The sequence below is a fragment of the Engraulis encrasicolus genome, chromosome 5, assembly GCF_034702125.1.
Source record: "Engraulis encrasicolus isolate BLACKSEA-1 chromosome 5, IST_EnEncr_1.0, whole genome shotgun sequence".
Taxonomy (NCBI): domain Eukaryota; kingdom Metazoa; phylum Chordata; class Actinopteri; order Clupeiformes; family Engraulidae; genus Engraulis; species Engraulis encrasicolus.
Genome location: NC_085861.1, coordinates 21,498,605 through 21,517,115, shown reverse-complemented (window position 1 = coordinate 21,517,115; position 18,511 = coordinate 21,498,605). Strand labels below are relative to the sequence as shown.

Here is an 18,511-nt window from a genome sequence, read left to right as displayed (position 1 = left end):
CAGCTCTACTCTACTCAGCCTGAATGCCTCTTTCTCTCTATGTCCTCCATTAAGCACCTAAAACTGTGCGTAGCTGCAGCAACTTCATGGCAGTAGTTCTCAGGTTACTTGTGGTGGAAGCTGAGGTTTTACTGCTGTCATCTCTGACCACTGTGCTGTGCTTGTGTGTTATCGTAGACCAAAAGGCCTAGTTTCCTCAAAAGTGATTTCAATGTGGCATAATCTTGGTGATCCACGTCTGTTTCCTGTGATTCACCAAGTTGAGTGTCAGGCACTATGTTGAAATAATCTCCGTTTTCTCCCCCTTCTTCTTTCTGTGATTGTTCGCCTTCTCCCTGTGTAGCTCTTGGGTCTTCTTGTGTGACAGCTTGCATTCTTCACTTGTGAGCGTGCTTGGGGAAGACAAAAAAAAGTCACTTGTAGTTCATCGGCCATTTTAGTATTTAGCATTTAGTGTTTAGTGAGTGACACTGTTGGTGGGATTTGGTGAATGAAAGAGAAATGCTGTTAAGCATTTAAAACTCACAGGACTGTGTGTGAAAGACCCACTCACACACAGTCAGTTGAACACATTCAGTTGAACACTTATCGGCCCCAGTTACTGTACGGTAAAGTGAGTGCCAAATCATTGTTATGTCATGTCATGTAATGGCAAAAGTATGCAGGCCTCACGGTTTCTGTGCCGTGTGTACATGATAGGGCTGTTGTAGCTTGTTAGTCTGCCTTCACACTGTTCATATTTGAAAATGAATTGGCCTTGTTTTGAGGTTTTCAAAAGTGGAACTCCAGACCATCACACATCTCCTCGATCAATCGATGTGGTCATTTAGAAATGTGCTGTCCAATCCGAAAACCTTGTGCTGCCCTCCATATATTAGAAGTCCCTCCCCCCGAGACCAAAGCACAATATGCTTTGCATTCCAGGAGCACATGCCTTCTGTTGATTTGTAAGGATGATAAAAATGGAGAACACTGGTCTGCACTGATGAAAAGGAGCTTTGGCTTTAGAGCTTTGGCTTCAGTCGTCTGTCTTCAGTTCTCTCTCTCTCTCTCTCTCTCTCTCTCTCTCTCTCTCTCTCTCTCTCTCTCTCTCGGCTAAAAGCATAAATTATGAACCTGTAAACAACACAATGCTCTAAATGTGTTGTGTTGTCAGGAATGAGCAGAGGCAAGCTGTAAAGGCCGAGTTCAGAAAGCAAAGGTCCTGCTGCCACATATTTCCTACAACCAATTAGCTCAATCAGCTGATACTGATTAGCAATAGCCCTTAGCCAGGTAGATGAGAGTGTTTGTGAAATCACCTGTGTAGGTAACACAGACACTATGAATATGAGGGTAGTTCTCTGACTTTTACAAAATAGTTTTTCCTCTGCAAAGGAGCAGACTTAGGCCTAATACAATTATGGTGTCCTAATTTAAAATGTTAAAGTGTTTTTTGGATATTTAGCCTGAGGACAAAAGTTAATCACTGTCACACTTATCTTCCACAGTTCGAAATACACAATGCCATGACATTAATGCAGTGAGGTTGAACAGACCTAACATCAGCTACAGTATAAGTGTATACATGAAGTTAATTGGTGCCACGCTTTTCTGCCCCTACAGGTTTAAGGGAAAGTATGTAGCCATGGAAACCCGACGCACCAACCTGAGTCATGCGGACACTCTGCGAGTGGGCGCGCGGGGCGGCCGTGACATAAGCCCCCTCTCCGGTCCGAGGAGAAGAGAGGATGAGTGGAGGAGAGAGAGAAATGAGGGGGGCAGGACGGGCGAAAGGCCACGGGACGGACGGGAGACGACGGACACCCGGGGCTGGAACAGAGAGAGGGAGCCGAGCTTCACCACCTTCAAGGGAAGAGAAGGAGAGACGGACAGAGGAGGCCAGAGGAGAGAGGGGCAGAAGCGCTCCAATGGCAGAGTGGTGTCCATGCTGGAGCAGGGCACCATGATGGAACGAGAGGGAGGAGAGCGGGGGAAAGGAGACACTTTCCCCAGGATGAGAAAACCCAGCAGAGAAAAAGACAGTAGAGCCAACATTATTCCAGAGCACGAGAGGACAACCAGAGACAGAGATCGAGACAGAGAGAGAGACGTCAGGGGGGCAGACAGAGCTCCCGTCCGACAAGGACGGATGGAACCTAGAGACGACAGCCGAGAGAGAGACAGGGAGATGGCTCGCAAAACGGACAAGGACACACAGCGCTACCGGGAGGACCAGAGGCGGCGGGAGCGAGACAGGGCGAAGCTGATCGAGGACTGGAAGAGGAACGTGCAGAGGAGCCTGGAGAGGGAGGAGAGCAGGAGCGGGGGCAGGAGAGACCGTGACCCCAGCAGCCTGGACAGGAGGAGTTTCCGTAAAAAGGAGGTCAGAGGAGACCCTCGGGGGGGCCAGGAGGCAGGAGACCGAGAGAGGGGAAGACAGAGACAGAACGACAGACCCCCGATACGATTTTACTCTCCACAGAGACAAAGGCGGGCTGAGGAGGAGGAGGAGAGAGGAGTGGACAGAGGGCGAGGGAGGGACGGTAGGGAGTACCTGAGAGAGGGACAGAGGGACACGAGAAGCGAAGGAGGAGAAAGCGACGGCGGCAGGGGGAAAGTCAGAGCGAGGGAGGAAGTTTCAGAGAGGACACTTGGTCACAAGCACTGCAGGAGCGAGGGAGACAATGAAGGACAAGAGAGACGAGACAACGTGAGACAGAGACAGAGGGACAGGGAGGAGGATGAACAGTATAGGCAGAGGGACAGAGAGAGAGAGCGTGACACCACTGGCAGGGACAGAGACGCTAGACGTTATGACCAGGACAGGCAAAGAGAACGAGAGAGGAAGGAGTTTAGGGATACACAACAGCAACCGAGGGGCAGAGAAAGAGACGACGATAGAGGCAGGGACAGAGACCGAGACAGAGACCGAGATCGAAACAGGGACAGGGGAGGTGAACGTCCATACATCAGAGATGATACTGGGCACCGTAGGGGGGAGGGAGAGCGAGAGCGTCACGGCAGCGCACAAACATATTCCGACAGAGATAGAGGAGATCAGAGAAGGCAGAGAGAGCGGGGAGGAAGGGGGCAGGAGAATAGAGGAAGCCAATCCCCAAGCAGCAGAGACCAGCAGAGCAGATCACAGCCCAGATCCCAAAGCAGCGGGGATTGGATGTCGGGCAGTGACCTGGAGGGCGAGCGCAGGAGAAGGGGAGCTTCAAGGGAGAGCTTAGACAGCAGAGAGGAGCTGGGGAGGGAGGAGAGCACACCCGAGAGAGAACGAGAGAGGAGGCTGAGACGCCACGGGACCCCCACAGCCCCTAGTCCAGTCCACGAAGACACCACTGCTTCAGGGTGTGAAGAACCGGCGGCCGTGCAAGGAGGGGTGGGGGCAATCGTGGCCGGCCATGCTGCCGCCGGACAGAGAGACAGAAGCGCCAGCGCCAGCACCTGCACCAGCACCAGCGAGATGGGAGGCGAGCAAGATCAGAGAGGAGGAGGAGGAGGAGGAGAGAAGCCGGGGAGCAGCAGGACCACAAGGAGGATGTGGCTGGTGCCGGGCTCAGGGAGGTCAAGAAGCTCCAGGGAGTCCTCCCAAGACGAGGAGGTGGCGGAGAGGAGGCCAGGCGAGCCACAACACACCGTCCAAGAAGAGGAGGAGGAGGTAGAGGAGGTGGAGAGAAGGACAACAGAGGAGCGACACAGACACGGCAGAGAGACTGAGACTGAGGTGGCGGGTGGGAGTCGGGAGGATAAGTACAGGAAGCTGGAGAGAGCTGGAGAGTTCGGGAGCCGGGAGGGCGACGACGAGGACGAGGGCAAGTCCGTGTCTGATTCGGAGAGCCTGGGCGAGGTGGAGGCCTCTTGCAACATGACGGAGGAGAGTCCCGGCGAAATTGAGGACGGCGACAGCGTCGGCGACCGCCTGGGGAGCGAGGGAGCGCCGAGCGATGAGGTCCTGGGAGTGTGGCGGACGTCACCCTCCATCGAGGATGGATTTGTCACCGTCTCTAGTGGTGGGGATGACGAAGAAGAGGAGGGGGAGGACAAATTTGTGGACTGCAAAGAATTCTTGGATGCTAGTGGTGGCAAAGACGACAGCATCCGGCACTCCCAGAGAAGTCATGACAAGGACAGATTCGTCGACGGTCGGCATGAAAGCGGCAGGAAGTCAGACAAACAGAAGCCGTCCGGCAGCAAGCTTCCCAGAAAGGAGTCGCACAAGAGAGACTACCTTGACTTGGACAACTTGGAGTCCGTGCACAGGGATCAGACTGAATACTCTGACCTGGCGCTCAGTAACCGCAGGTCCCTTGATCTCACCGGGGACTATAAGCCCAGGAGGCAGCCGCCTCTGTCCACAGACCTGGTTCCAGATAACGACAGGACCGCAGATAATGCGATACCAAACCCAAGGAACACAGGAAGGGCGTCCGAGAGACAACAGGAAGTGACGTCATCAACCTCAGATATTCCGAACCAAACCTCTTCTTCAGAAGCTAATCCACACCCATCTACTTCTGCTGCTTCTGTAAAGTATGATGCCTTCGGGTATGCAGTCATAGGGGGAGACAAGGGGCAAGAGCCCGATAGTACCTCACAGCAACCTGCGAGCCAGCAGCAGCAGCAGCAGCAGCAGAAGGAGGTGGAGGTGGGGGAGGTGCGAGATGAGGAGGTCCGCCCAGCTGCCACAGAGGAGATCTGGTCCACTGCCGAGGAGCTGAAGCGCCACTCCCAGATGCCCCACCTCAAGTGGGCCAAGAACGTGGTGCGGGAGATCCTGGGCTCCTCCGAGGACCGCTCGCTAGACGACGCAAAGGCAGCACCCTCTGCCTCCGCCGCCGCCGACCAGAGCCATACGGTGACGTCGACGTCAGCATCGACATCGGAGAGCACCGAGGGCCCACCCCCAGGGTCACCGCCGATCTACGCCGTGGTCCAAAAGAGACCCAAGCAGCAGCAGGGTGAAGAAGAGGAGGAGCCACCAGCAGGGGACGAGACTGGGCACTGGGAGGAGTCGAGAGGAGGTAGTAGTAGTAGTTGTAGTGTGGGGCGCGCTGGGGATCTAACACACACCGATGACATGCATGCAGAGGGGGAGGGGGAGAGGGAGAGGGAGGGGGAGGGGGAGGGGGACGTGCATGGGGAGGAGCAGACAGTCTTGCATGAGGCTGGGGAGACGGGCGGGCATGTGGAGCAGAAAAACTCACACACAGCCACTGACACAGAGACTGCTGACACTGACATGCAAACGGGCGTGGGCATAAAGATACTTGTAGAAGGAGAAGGGGAGGCAGAGGTAGAGTCGGAGATAGAGGAAGAGCAGGACGAGGAGGAGGAGGAGGAGGAGGAGGAAGAGGAAAGGTTGTCAGTACGGGGGTCAAACGCGAGCTCCGACGCGGAGGCAGAGCTCACTCCCCAGTCTAGAGACTCATCTGTGGAGAGGGAGCCAGCAGCCGCAGGAGGTGATGAAGGAGGTGAAGTTGAGGGGAAATGGAAGGGTAAGGGGAAAGGTAAAGACGGGGATGGGGATGGGGAGGTGGTGAGGACCACCAAGAAGACCAAATGCATGCTGCTGAGCAGCACCAACAGCTTCCGAGACCAAGGCACCGAGGCGCGGCTAAGGAGGAGGGGGTTCCGCAAGACGGTGGAGAAAGGCAGACCAGAGGAGGTGGAGGATGAGGAGGAGAAGGAGAAAGAGAAGGAGAAGGAGAAGGAGAAGGAGGGAGAAGGAGGAGCAGGGGCTAGAGACCGCAGAACCAGAATATTCCCCACCTCAGGTAAGACCATTTGGGTGGCCATGTAGCAAGGGTGGATGGATGAATTGGATGCACTTATGTCATGCTTTTTGTTGGATCACTTAATGCTGAATGATTTTTATTCATCATTGTGTCCAAGCATAGCCATGCAGTTTATTAAAAAAACAAGCAAACAAAGGGGAATCAGATCACCAATGTCATGCTTAGCCAGATACTCTGTGTTTGGTGGTTTTGGTGCCTATCATTTTCCGATATTTATTGGTAGGATAAATATCTTTTGTAATACTTTAGCAGGCACTTTAGTGAGAGATTTGTTTTTGTGGGTCACCTTTATTCAGGCAGGACAGTGAAGAGTGGGGCAGGAAACCAGGGGGAGAGCAAGATGGGGGAGGATCAGGAAAGTAGCAGTGCAGTGCCCTACCATTTCAGCCACAGCAAGGCCAGAACTCATTTCCTTTAAAGGGGTATGCCACTATTTTGGGGCTTAATACAGTTAAAATCGTTGGCTGGGGTTTATAAAGGTGGTAAAGTGTCTTATTTTCACTAGCTTAGCTACATACTCCCTCCTTTAACTTGTCTTAAAGGAAGACAACGCTTAACATGAAAATAAGACACTTTATCACCTTTATAATCCCCGGCCAACGATTTTAACTGTATTAAGCCCCAAAATGATGGCATACCCCTTTAAGGACATAGGGAAGTTACTGCTCAAGAGTTCATTATTATGTATACTACAGTTATTGTACTCGTCTGTCAACGCGGTAGTAACAATAATAATCTTGCAAGCACAGATGAGTCAAAGACCAGTCCAAACAAAACAGAAACAGAAACAGAAAGTCAGTCAGGCCTATGATGGATGATCAAAGACAATTTGAGGGAAAATTGCATGAATTCCCACATACTGACATCTGTTAAACTGGCTGGAAAAACAAACTTGGTAACTTGGTGATATTAATTACTTAATTAGGTTTGTGTCAATACAGCCTTTCCTATACTGTTACTGTGCGGCAGAATAATCCAGCATTTTTTGGTAATGTATGGTCTCATTGGCCTTCTGATCCTAACTGGGCAAAGGTGTTCAACCCAGGCAATGCCAGTTGCTAATTTATAGCTTTATTGACCTGAAACGGCTGTAGAGATAGTTTTCACTTCCCAAACATTAGAAGGTAGTAGTGACCAAATATTTTTCTGAGTTACTATTTAAAATTTGTTTTCTGTGAAAAAGGGAAACAATTAAAGTTTTAGATTTGGCTTTTATGATGGGGTCTGAAAAATGTGCAGGACGAGTTTTCAGTGCAGAAACAGTTCATGCTTACACTATATGGCTTGTAAACATTACTGGGCCCTAAGAATGCCGGTAAACCATTGCATGAATGTCACCGTTTATGGGGCTTTTGGCTGTTGATAAATCTTACATGCCTCCATAATACGTCTGTTTCCTTTGGTTTCAGCGCAGATCCTCTGATATGCTTAACCACAGACATATAGTACTGGTAGTCTATGTACGTAACTGGTATGATAAGGGTTATGCCTCTGACATCACTGGGTTGTACACAGGAACCTTGCTGGTTCCCACTCAGACGAGACACAGACTGATGATCAGTGATAACGTTTAACTTGCTTGATTCCCTCACATTCTCACATGGTTCAGTGTTTGAAAAAAAGCAAAATGTTGTGTTGGGCAGACACTCCTCGTCTTTCTGTACAATTCCATTACTTTGCTATCAGTTTTACATCTAAAATGAGTTTACGGTTTACAATAAGGATGTCACTTACAGTTTATCATAACCAGCCTTCTTGGAGTGTGGGTGTCATGTCTACTGTGTCATCATGCCTCCTGGTTATTACGCAAAGCAGGAATTCCCACCTTTAAGAGATGTGGGTTGGTGTGGTGTGTTGTCGTCTCAAACCAGTCTTAAATGAAGGTGTTGCTCAGACGTGTTCAGACTAAATGGAAGCTCTGCTCAGTATACACCCAGCCAAAGAGATTTTTGGACTTTTCAGGAGTTTTCTGAAAGGTTTGAACCACAGCCACACACGCACAGAGGAACATTGACTCCTCTCTTGCTCTGTCTGTCTGCCGGTCTATCTGCTTCTCTCTCTCTCCCCCTCTCTCTGCCTTTCTGTCTGTTCCTCCTTCTCTGTCTGTCATTCTTTCTCTCTCTCTCTCTCTCTCTCTCTCTCTCTCTCTCTCTCTCTCTCTCTCTCTCTCTCTCTCTCTCCCTCCCTCTCTCTATGTCTTTCTGTCATTCATACTCCTCTCTCTCTCACACACACACACACTCGCAATGATGGGGCCAAGAGCAGATGTTGGGTCTGGTATGGTATTCTTCTGCCGGTCTTCTCTTCTGGTTTTTACGTGCTCGTTATGTTGAGCTTTTCACTGCATTGCAATTCAAGTTATAGGGTCTGCGGTTGGGTGTGTGTGTGTCTTTGCATGTGCATGAGTTTTCTTCTGTACATATTGTTTCTAAGTTATATTTTTGGTCTCACCCTTACGCTGTCACTATACAGATGTATCTGTGCGATGATATTGATGTGTGCTGTGTAACTTACTATGTCTGGGATTGTAATATGGAGAGGTATTGCTTGGCGTTCTGGTGTCACTACACACCAGTGTGTGATATCTGTGAGGCAATCCCCCAGAACTTGTGTCACAGAGTGTGTGTATGTCTCTCTCCCTCTCTGTGTATTTACAGAAGATGACAGCGATGATCTGCGTCTTAGCTGGAATGAAGTGGAGCTAAGGTAAGAGCGACACGGGTAGACGAGTCCTGTCTCGTCTTACCGTCACGTCAACAAGGAAACTAAAATGTGATCCTGAGTAAATGTATGCCTATGTTAAAGCAACATTACTGTATGTGTTCATTTCATCCTTGAGTACCCTACAGGTTGTTAGTGGAACTACCTAGTGTCTCTCATTTGAACCGCAGAGAGCTGTGGCCCACTCCGCTCTAAACTTGTATAGTCCAACTGCTGTATAACAGAAGGATAGGGAAGGGAGAAAAGCCAAATCCAGGGTGCATTTCTTGAAACCTTTTTTGCTAACTACGTTAGCTACTTTGTTGGTGACAATGCAATTTCCCATTGGCAACTACCCAAGTTGCTAACTGGCTAGCAACTATGCTTTCAAGAAACGCACCCCAGAAGTGTCTCTCACTCTGCTACAAGCAGGGAAGTCAACAAGTCGAGGGAGACAAAGGGGTCAGCTATCCCAGGCCTAGGTAGAGGGGAGGCCCAGAATGTATTGAGTCCGAGGGCCTCACAGATGACTTTATTCTGGGTCCGGTCAAAAGCTGTCAGCTAGCGGCTCTGGTTACATGTTTAAGTGATTGTGGAAACGTTATTTTTAGATAAAAAGAAACTTGATGTTGCTTTTAGTAAATGTTTATTCCGAATCGCATGGCGGAAAAAGGTGAGGTAATCTGAGATGCAGCAGCAGTTAAAGTCAGGCTATCCTCGCTGGAACATCAGCATGATGTAGCCTTGTCCTAAATGTAGGAGATTCTAAATATGGCCGGAACTGTTATGATTTCCATAGAGTCTCAGGCTGCGTTCCAATATGTGACCTTGCGTCCTCCACTTGTGCTTTTGGCCTCGTACCAGGAAGTAATATGTCATGATGACATCACTGACAACAGCATTATTTCAATATCTCGCAAAAGCTCAATTGTAAAGTGATTTTCTCATTTGCAAACTGATGTTGAATGAGGAATATTCCCCCAAAAATTGTTTTGGCTAGGCTGACAGCTGGGAAACTTTAATGTTTTCTCCACGGAGACAGGGCCATGAGGCGTGTTGAGGCCACAAGCACAAGTGGAGGACGCAAGGTCGCATATTGGAACGCACCCTCAGACTCAGAGATGAGGCTTCATTTCCAGTCGCAGGCCGGCTGTTAATGCGGCCCCACTCAAGGGGTTCCTGTTGTGTATATGACTAAGTGTATCCTGAGCATTCCTGAGAGCGCCGGGCGGCTTTACTGTATGCGTGTGTGCACTACAGCTAAAGGGCCGCAGCTAGCCTTCGTACAGCACAGGGCCAGATACTATCAGCAATTCTCTCCAGTAGCAGCTGCAGTGGACTTAAGTCTTATGAGAATGGCTATAACCAACCAGCCATCGGCATCCATTGACTTTTAACATACATTTTTGTTTCCTTTTTTTGCCTCTATCTCGTTTTCTCTGTCTCTTTTGCACGCTCACTTTTTTATTGCTCTCACACACACACACACACACACACACACACACACACACACACACACACACACACACACACACACACACACACACACACACACACACACACACACACACACACACACTCACACTCTATATTCCCCATTTTTTTCCCTGTTTCATTTTCCTTCAACCCCCCAGGAGAGTGGTGGAATCCATAGGGAGGACGAAGAAAAGGAACTCCAAATTCTTCAGTAGGTGCCCTAATTCCTGTTTTCCCCAGCCCTCTTCCCTTCCCCCTTTGGCGTTCCTCTTGACCCCGTTCTCCACTTCTACAGACTTCTTCTCCCCACCACTAGTCCAAAGAAAGCTAAACGATTAATCGGCTAATCACTTAAGAGCTTAATATCCACTGAATACCCGCTTAGTTAAGTTACCGCAAATGCCACACAGAAAAACACCATCACCTTCTTCTGTAGAAAGATATTGAGGGGAGTGTGCATGCAGTGTTTTCTGTAGAAAGAGCGAAAGTTTTACGTGTGAGTATGGCGTGGGGAGGATGACACAGTTTGGTTCGTTGTGACATTTGCTGGAGGCTAACCTGGACAGGTTGGAGCAGGCAGACGACGCCCCTGGAGAAAAAAAAAAACAGCTGCTGCTGCCGCTTATTTATCATTCAAACAACTATGCAGCCAGCCACCCGCCCGCCAACAGGAATTTCTGTAATAACATCTCTGCTCCTCTCTATGGAAGCAGTTGGGTTAGAGTAGGGTAGAAGTCATTGATCGTATAATTAGAACAGAAGTACTAGCAGAGATTCTTGGAGTATTATCCAGTCTCTCTGGTACTAGTAATTGTAGTAGAGTGGAGTAGAATGTTCTATGGAATCATTACAGTCGGAGTAGAATGTTGTCTGTAAACATTGCAGTTGAAATAGAATGTTTACTATGGAAGCAGTAGGGTATGGTAGAGTGACGTAGTAGCTATAGAATAGAGAAGAGTCGAGTAAAGTATCATTCATTAATCCCGAGGGAAATTAAGGTGTCCAGTAGCATACATACATAAATACAGAAAAAACACAGACCTTACACACATTATTGCACATATATTCACCATACAGCACAGGCTTACATACTGTACATTTATCCAAAGTCAGATCTCTCTCACACACACACCAATCACTAACATTTGGTCGTGATATTGAAAATCGTTTGCTGGTTGGAGGGGTACAGTCCGTTGAAGATTGAAATGTGTGTCCACCCTCCCTCATCCTTTCCCCGTTCGCTGACTAAGGCCCTTCCAAAGCAACTGGCCCTGATGGTAACATGGGGGAGGAAATGTTTTTGGACTGGGACTTAGAAATGGTAAAGCCAGGCTACTACAAGTTATCTTTATTGTATTTAACTGTGTACTCTGTCTCTGTCTCTGTCTCTGTCTCTCTCTCTCTCTCTCTCTCTCTCTCTCTCTCTCTCTCTCTCTCTCTCTCTCTCTCCCTCTCCCTCTCTGCCCCTCCTCTCTATCCCCCCTCTCTCTCTGTTTCTCTCCCCCTCCCCTTTCTCTCTCTCTCTCTCTCTCTCTTGCTCTCTCTCTCTCTCTCTCACCCTCTCCCCCCTCCCTCTCTCTGGCAGACTCCCAGCTCTACCAGCAGTACAGCGAGGTGGTGCTGAACAGGGAAATCCTTCGACAGGCACACTCGGACAGTCCCTTAGCCAACGAGGACTCTTCCTCTTCCTCCTGCCCCACCAACAGCACCTCTACCTCATCATCATCAACAACACCATCATCATCGTCATCGTTATCCTCCGCCTCCTCCTCTTCATCTTCCTCCCTGGTGCCCGCCAACCCCAGCCCTGCCCAACGCCCCTTACCCCCGCTGCCTCCCCCCTCGCACCTGGCCCCCATCCCCCACGCCTCGGGCTCCCTCTCTGGAAAGCCCTCCTCCTCCTCCTCTACCCTCCCCGTTCCCGCTCCCCCACCCGGCCGGCCACCCTCCCCACGCGTCTCCATCTCCGCCGCAAGCCAGTCACTATGGCAGGACCTGCCCACCGTCCGCAACAGCGTGGAGCTGGAGGACATGACGGAGGACCAGCGCCGGCTGCAGGAGGTATGGACATGATTAAACTACATTACCCATCATGCACTATCACCAGCCAAGGGGTTCATGATGTGTGAAACATAGTAGGTGTTTGGTAAAAAAGCCGCACTCGCGGATAAGTTTCTTGTAGTTTTAATACTGGGTTAGCATGTCTGCCATGCTAACCCAATATTAAAACTACAAGAAACTTATCCGGGAGTGCGGCTTTTTTACTAAACATGAACTTTGCTGTTTGCTCGCCCCCGAAGACCTTGTGAGAAACATTTCGGAGTTAAGCGCACTTTCTCTACAAAAAGACTGAAACATAGTAGGTCCACTGGACACCCTGTTGCGTGACGGCTGGCAGGACGTTACATTATTACATTACATTACATTACATTTCATTTAGCTGACGCTTTTATTCAGAGCAACTTACATTTACTATTTTTCAGGGTATTGGTTACAGTCCCTGGAGCAATGTGGGGTTAGGTGCCTTGCTCAAAGGCACTTCAGCCATGGATGCAGGTGTAGGGAGAGGTCAGGTGGGATTCGAACCTACAACCCCCAGATTGAAAGACCAACTCCCTAACTGTTAGGCCAGAATATAAAACTACATATCCCATCATGCACCATCACCAGCCAAGGGGTTCAAGATGTGTGAAACATAGCAACATGGTTGATTCAACTGAAACATAGTAGGTGCACTGCACTGGACACCATGTTGCGTGACAGCCGGCGGGACATTAAGAGGATAAAACCTATATTATACTATGTATTCTGGGCTGAAAATGTTGCATCATGGTTAGAAATTAACTGAAACGGAATTTTAATCGATAACATTTTCAGTCCATAATGAATTCTTGACTGCATGTGGCTTCATCCGTTTCTACAAGACGACTTGAGTCTCTGCATTCACAAGCAAGAGTAGAGTAATGTTACACAAACACTCCTAGCACATATTTGTTCCAGCCAATTCAATTTCACTAGCTGATCCCTTGGTAGATCGTCTAATTAGTCAAAACACCACAGGCAGATGAAATACTTGGCAGGACACGGCATTACCAAATAATCTTTTATTAGAGTAAGATACATCAAGCCCATTCTTTTCCTGTATCCATGTCACATCACGTGAACGCCCCTTTAGGAGACCTTCGGTTAGGAGCCCTTTGGAGACTTGAAGGTTGAGAACAAATGCAGTTCCCTTAGCGCTGTAGATGACGGTAGCACACATCTTGTGCAAGTCGCCACCAAACACCACAGAAAGAGAAGAAGAAGGAGGGGACAATGGCCCCTTAGGAGACTAAACTTGAGCACACTCCTTTGCATTGGGTGGGCGGAGTTTGAATTTTCTTTCTCTAACCTTGCCGCCTCCACTTTTGCTTGTGGCCTTGACCCGCCTCCTGGCCCATCCTCCGTGGAGAAAACGATAAAGTTTCCCAGCTGCCAGCCTAGCCACAACAACTTTTGAGGGACTGTCTTTCATTCACCATCCCAATTGCAAATGAGAAAAAGACTTTACAATTGAGCATTTGCAAGATATTGAAATATAATGCTGTTGTCAGTGATGTCATCATGACATATTACTTCCTGGTACGAGGAAACAAGCACAAGTGGAGGAGGCAAGGTCGCATATTGTAACGCACGCTAATTCACCCAGTCAGCTCCTCTGGCCCGCCCATTGAACTGCATTGTTTTCCCTTCCGAATGCTCCACCCATGGTCGTGCGGTGCCAATCTTTGCCAGTCATTTGGCATATTGATTAGCCAACGTGGGGGAAAACAAGCAATTTCATGAGCGGGCCCAGATTTGCCAACTGGGTCTATACTCATGAACGCCGTGACGTTTTCCATGTGAGTTACACCCATTTGTGGGAGAAAACAACCCATGCGAGTCAACTGATGATGTTGGGGTTTAATAAACGATAGATACACACCTGTAGACTAGCGTTGTTCACGCGCAACATGCCGAAAACGTGTTGTGTTGCCGGCTGTTCAAATAATAGAGCCAAACAGTCGTGGCTGAAGCATGGACTTTGTTCATTTAGGCAAGCCGATGTAGCATGTAAGTTGATGAGACGTTCGGTTTGTTTTCACCCATAAAGGGGCGTACGCACATTTACAAGCAAAGTACCCGGATGGCCGTTCATGCCTATAGAAGATTCTTTGGCATTACGCTCACAATACTATTGGTCCCCCAACCCTTACAGCTGTGTGGGTAAACAAGAGTGTTATTGGAATATCCTGGGCCAAGGAGGAATGTTTTGGCCATAAACTCTTGGGGGACTAGTTGTTTTCAGATGTCACGTAAAGCTGTCGACAAGACTGTTGTGGTTGTGGTTATGAGCGGGAAAGCTGACTGGGGGGGCGGGAAAAGGGGCCAGGGAGGGGATGGGCAGAATTGGGTCCCTATAACATTGGGTACATTCCAATATACACACTTCCGTCCTCCACTTGTGCGTGTGGGCTCGCCCCGCCTCCTGGCCCCGCCTCCGTGGAGAAAACAATAAAGTTTCCCAGCTGTCAGCCTAGCCACAACAACTTTTGGGGGACTGTTTTTCCATTCACCATTGTGCTTATATATTGGTATTGAATTAGATATTTAATTAATTTTCAGTCAGTGACATCATCATGAGGTCACAAGCAGGCAAGTGAGCAAGGAAGGACAGAAGTCTGCAGATTGGAATGCACCCATTGTGTGTATTGAGGGGGGGCTTTCAAATGACTTTGTTCTGCCAGAGCCCAGCCAAAGCTGTCAGAGGCCACACTACATTGGTGCTGAGTAACATTGGTGCTCATGATTGGTCCATGGTAGCAAAAAGCAGCTATTTTTAAGTCATGAGTAAACTGTGTTGGTGGGGAAACCTTGGTAATTGTGGTATACTGTCATTCTCTACGTCTCAGTCTTTTGGTCGAGACGTTTTTGAGCTGTGTCATGATGTTTCTCACATGACCCTTATTGTTGAGAGTACGTGGCAACTGTGACTTAAAGGGACACTGTGCAGGAAATGGTCAAAAAAGGTACTGCAACTATGCTGCTCATTGAAACTAGGCTCCCTATTGCCAAATTTGAACTTTACATGACCTTTTACTAAGTAATAAACAACTATTTGCTAGTATGGTCCAAGTAGAGTAATTTTTGCAGCTAAAAATGGCTATTTTAGGAAATTCAAAATGGCGGGCCATGGAGAAGATCCCCCTTTTCATGTATGAAAAGTGCAATTTTTCCAGTCATAATGAATACTTAGAATTTTATGGTGGTGGTAGGTATTCAAAAGGTAACATTAGTGAGTGGGCAGCATGAATTCTGGAAATAAACAACTAAAAATCTCACACAGTGTCCCTTTAATGATTAGGAAGGTGGTCTTAAGATCAGAGGGTTGCCAGTTCAAATCCCACTCTAACCTCTCCCTACACCTCCATCCAAGGCTAAAGTGAGCGTGGCCCCCCTCAATGCCCCAGGGACGTAACACATACCCTATAAAATGGCAAAGTTGTTTTGGATAAAAGCGTCAGCTGAATGTGATGTAATGTATTGACTGCAGGAATGATTTGAAGTGATGTGAGCATTTTCTAAGCGAACCTTTTGTGATTGGCTAATTTATCGATTATTTGGTTGATTGGCAGGTGCGTTTCGAGGTGGTGACGAGCGAGGCGTCCTACAGCAGGAGTCTGGACATTGTGGTGGAGCAGTTTGTCAAGTCAAAGGAGCTGGGAGCGCTGCTTGCCACGCAGGACAGGAACTGGCTCTTCTCACGCCTGGCCGACGTCAGGGCCATCAGCCACAGGTAAGGGGAACACACTGGTGTGTGTGCGTGCACGCTTGCATGCTTTATTTTATGAAAATGTAAACCCCTGGATACCAGCGGCATACAAATGCATGGTAAAATCAACAAATCAATGAATTAAACTTTCAAATGATTCTGTGTCAGTACTGAAGAGAGATACACCCAATAAGACCATTGATTCTGAGTGTGTACTGTATGTGTAACGTTTAGTTTTTTCATTGATTCATGACGGGTGTTCTTCTCTTGTTCAGCTTGTTTAACAAGTATGTGTGCGTAAAATACCTCTGTCACATTTGTGTCACCAAGCAAACCCCACTAATGTGTGTTCCATTGCCATGGCAACGTGCTCTCGTGTGTTCCATTGCCATGGCAACGTGCAGCTTCCTGACCAAGCTTGAGGAGCGCGTGGAGAAGGACACTCTGCACTTTGACGTGTGTGACATCATCACCCGGCACTGCCAGATGTTCCGCATGGTCTACGTGCCCTACCTCACCAACCAGTCCTACCAGGACAAGACATACCAACGCCTCATGTGAGTATTAGTTATTCTAACAGGCCATACCATTAATTTTGAATTACTTTGTAATCCACGAATGGTGTGATTACGCTTCTCCGGGGGCCAGTGTTACCGGCCAATAAGTTGAGCTCACTCCTCCCGCCCAAGTGCTCCAGGGCACCAAGGACCCAGACCTAAAATGAATTACAAAGTAATTAATGCAGTCTGGTAAATCCAGGCTAAGTATGAGTATCTCACACTCTACATTAAGACTGTATAGCAAGCTTTTATATAAATTTCTTTTTTATATACATTTTTGGGGGCTTTTTATGCCTTTACTTAGCCTGGCAAGCCATACTAAATGTGAATATTTAGTCGGGCCCCGATCTATGAGACACTGGAAGATTTTTGATGGGAACAACCCCTTTTTTTCAAACTTTGTCTGTTCCTCAAAACCCCGTCCAAAACAAATCTCCTGAGTTGTGATTGGTCTGCCAGTTTCAGGGCATGGGGCATTGTCCGAGGCTACACCCACTCGCATGCAAAAATAGTTTTGGCCGCTGGCAGGCTGACAGGACAGTAGAGAGAGAAACTAGCGGGGGAAGAGAGAGAGACGGGGAGTGCTCAGCAAATGGCCTCGGGCTAGAATCGAACCTGGGTCGGTGTAGTAGTTTTAGCCACGGCTTGGCCTAGCAAGCTATTGCTAATGACAAATGGAGTGCTTATACAATAATACAAGACATACCTCATGTGAGTGGATTGGACTTTGGATTAGGCCTGTATAGCAATTTCTAATCGCAAGTAGAATGCAGAGCTATCAAAGGCTCATGTTGGTAGCCATCTTTGGATTGCATTTTGGATTATTCCTGATTATTTCGAGAAAGTGTATAGAATAGAATAGACTGCAAAGGCAATTTATAGCAAGAAATGTCTACAGTAGAGGCAAATAGAATGTATAGAAATCAATGTCTAATGGTAAATAAAATGTTTACCGACCATGACAAGACCAGCCTGCGGATCATGCAAATGTGGCCATCTTTGGATCTTTGCCCTGGGTCTTTGGAAAAAAAAATGAATGCATAAAATTTAAATGCATAAAATAGAATTTATAGAAAGCTATGTCCAATGATAAGATCCACCAAGGGCCTATGGCAGTGTAGCTATCTTTGGATCTTTTATTTTTTATTTTTTTATATTTATCCTTTATTTAACCAGGAAGTCCCATATAGTTAGACTAACTCTTCTTCCAGGGAGTCCTGGAAGGATCATAATAACTACATCTACTTATCCGCTGCTTAACCTCTGTGCTGTGCAGAGAACAGAACGCAATACTTTCATTTCCTTTGGAAGCCGTTAAGACTCAGTATATGTCTCTTTGCAATGCACACAGACGGGAATGCAATATACTATATAGCAAGTGATGTCTAATGACAAAACTGTGTGAGTGTAGGTATGAGACACTGTATGACAAAACCGTGAGTGTATGTATGAGACACTGTAGATGTAATCATAACTGGTGTCCATCTCTAGTGCCATGCCCTGCAAGTGGCCTTTCGTTCCCATGTGAAGCATTGCACTTGGGTTCGAGCTGTATGGACTGCACAGAATAGATAGAACCTGTGATGTAATAGCTATGGACTGCACAGAATAGAACCTGTGATGTAATATAATAGCAAGCTATGTCTAATGAGTTCAACTGACACAGCTTCAAAATCGCTGTGTCAAGTGCTCATTGACTGTCAAGCAGTTGAGTAAAAGGATGGAGGTCAGCGGGCTTGGGTGTTCTTCAAGTAGTAGTGTGACGCTGCTCTTTGGTTAATGCTGTTTGAAATCAAATGTGAAGGACATCCAAGGCACTCATCGTCTTCTGAGATAAAAAGCTTGGAATTGAGTTACGTCAGGTCAAGTCAAGTGTACTTTGTCAAAAATCTATGTGACAGGGTTAACACAGAAATTTCAAGTTGTTTGACCGGTCTCCAATGTGCAGTTGAACTAAACATATAAACATGGTAATAAGACATTGACAGTAACCAGCACCCACCCCCACCCCACACACAATGTGCAATAAAAAAGCTAGCATACTGATACATGAATTTACATTCTCTCTCTGACACATTCACTGACAACACACACACATTCATAAACTGATACAGACATGTATGATGTACACACACACACACACACACACACACACACACACACACACACACACACACACACACACACACACACACACA

General features: G+C 47.8%; 1 protein-coding gene across 3 annotated transcripts in view; it reads left to right on the top strand.

The window, feature by feature from the left end:
• Window positions 1-18,511, top strand: part of arhgef5 (Rho guanine nucleotide exchange factor (GEF) 5) — a 37,564-nt gene that overhangs the window by 239 nt on the left and 18,814 nt on the right. The window contains exons 2-7 of one of the 3 annotated variants that reach the window (XM_063198908.1): window positions 1,606-5,012; window positions 8,444-8,492; window positions 10,121-10,173; window positions 11,548-12,023; window positions 15,617-15,777; window positions 16,158-16,310. In XM_063198908.1, coding sequence (XP_063054978.1) covers window positions 1,628-5,012; window positions 8,444-8,492; window positions 10,121-10,173; window positions 11,548-12,023; window positions 15,617-15,777; window positions 16,158-16,310 — 4,277 coding nt within the window. In that variant the 5' untranslated portion in view covers window positions 1,606-1,627. Of the gene's footprint in view, window positions 1-1,605; window positions 5,766-8,443; window positions 8,493-10,120; window positions 10,174-11,547; window positions 12,024-15,616; window positions 15,778-16,157; window positions 16,311-18,511 lie in introns of those variants that run through there. The other 2 variants (XM_063198907.1, XM_063198909.1) reach the window with 2 other exon arrangements.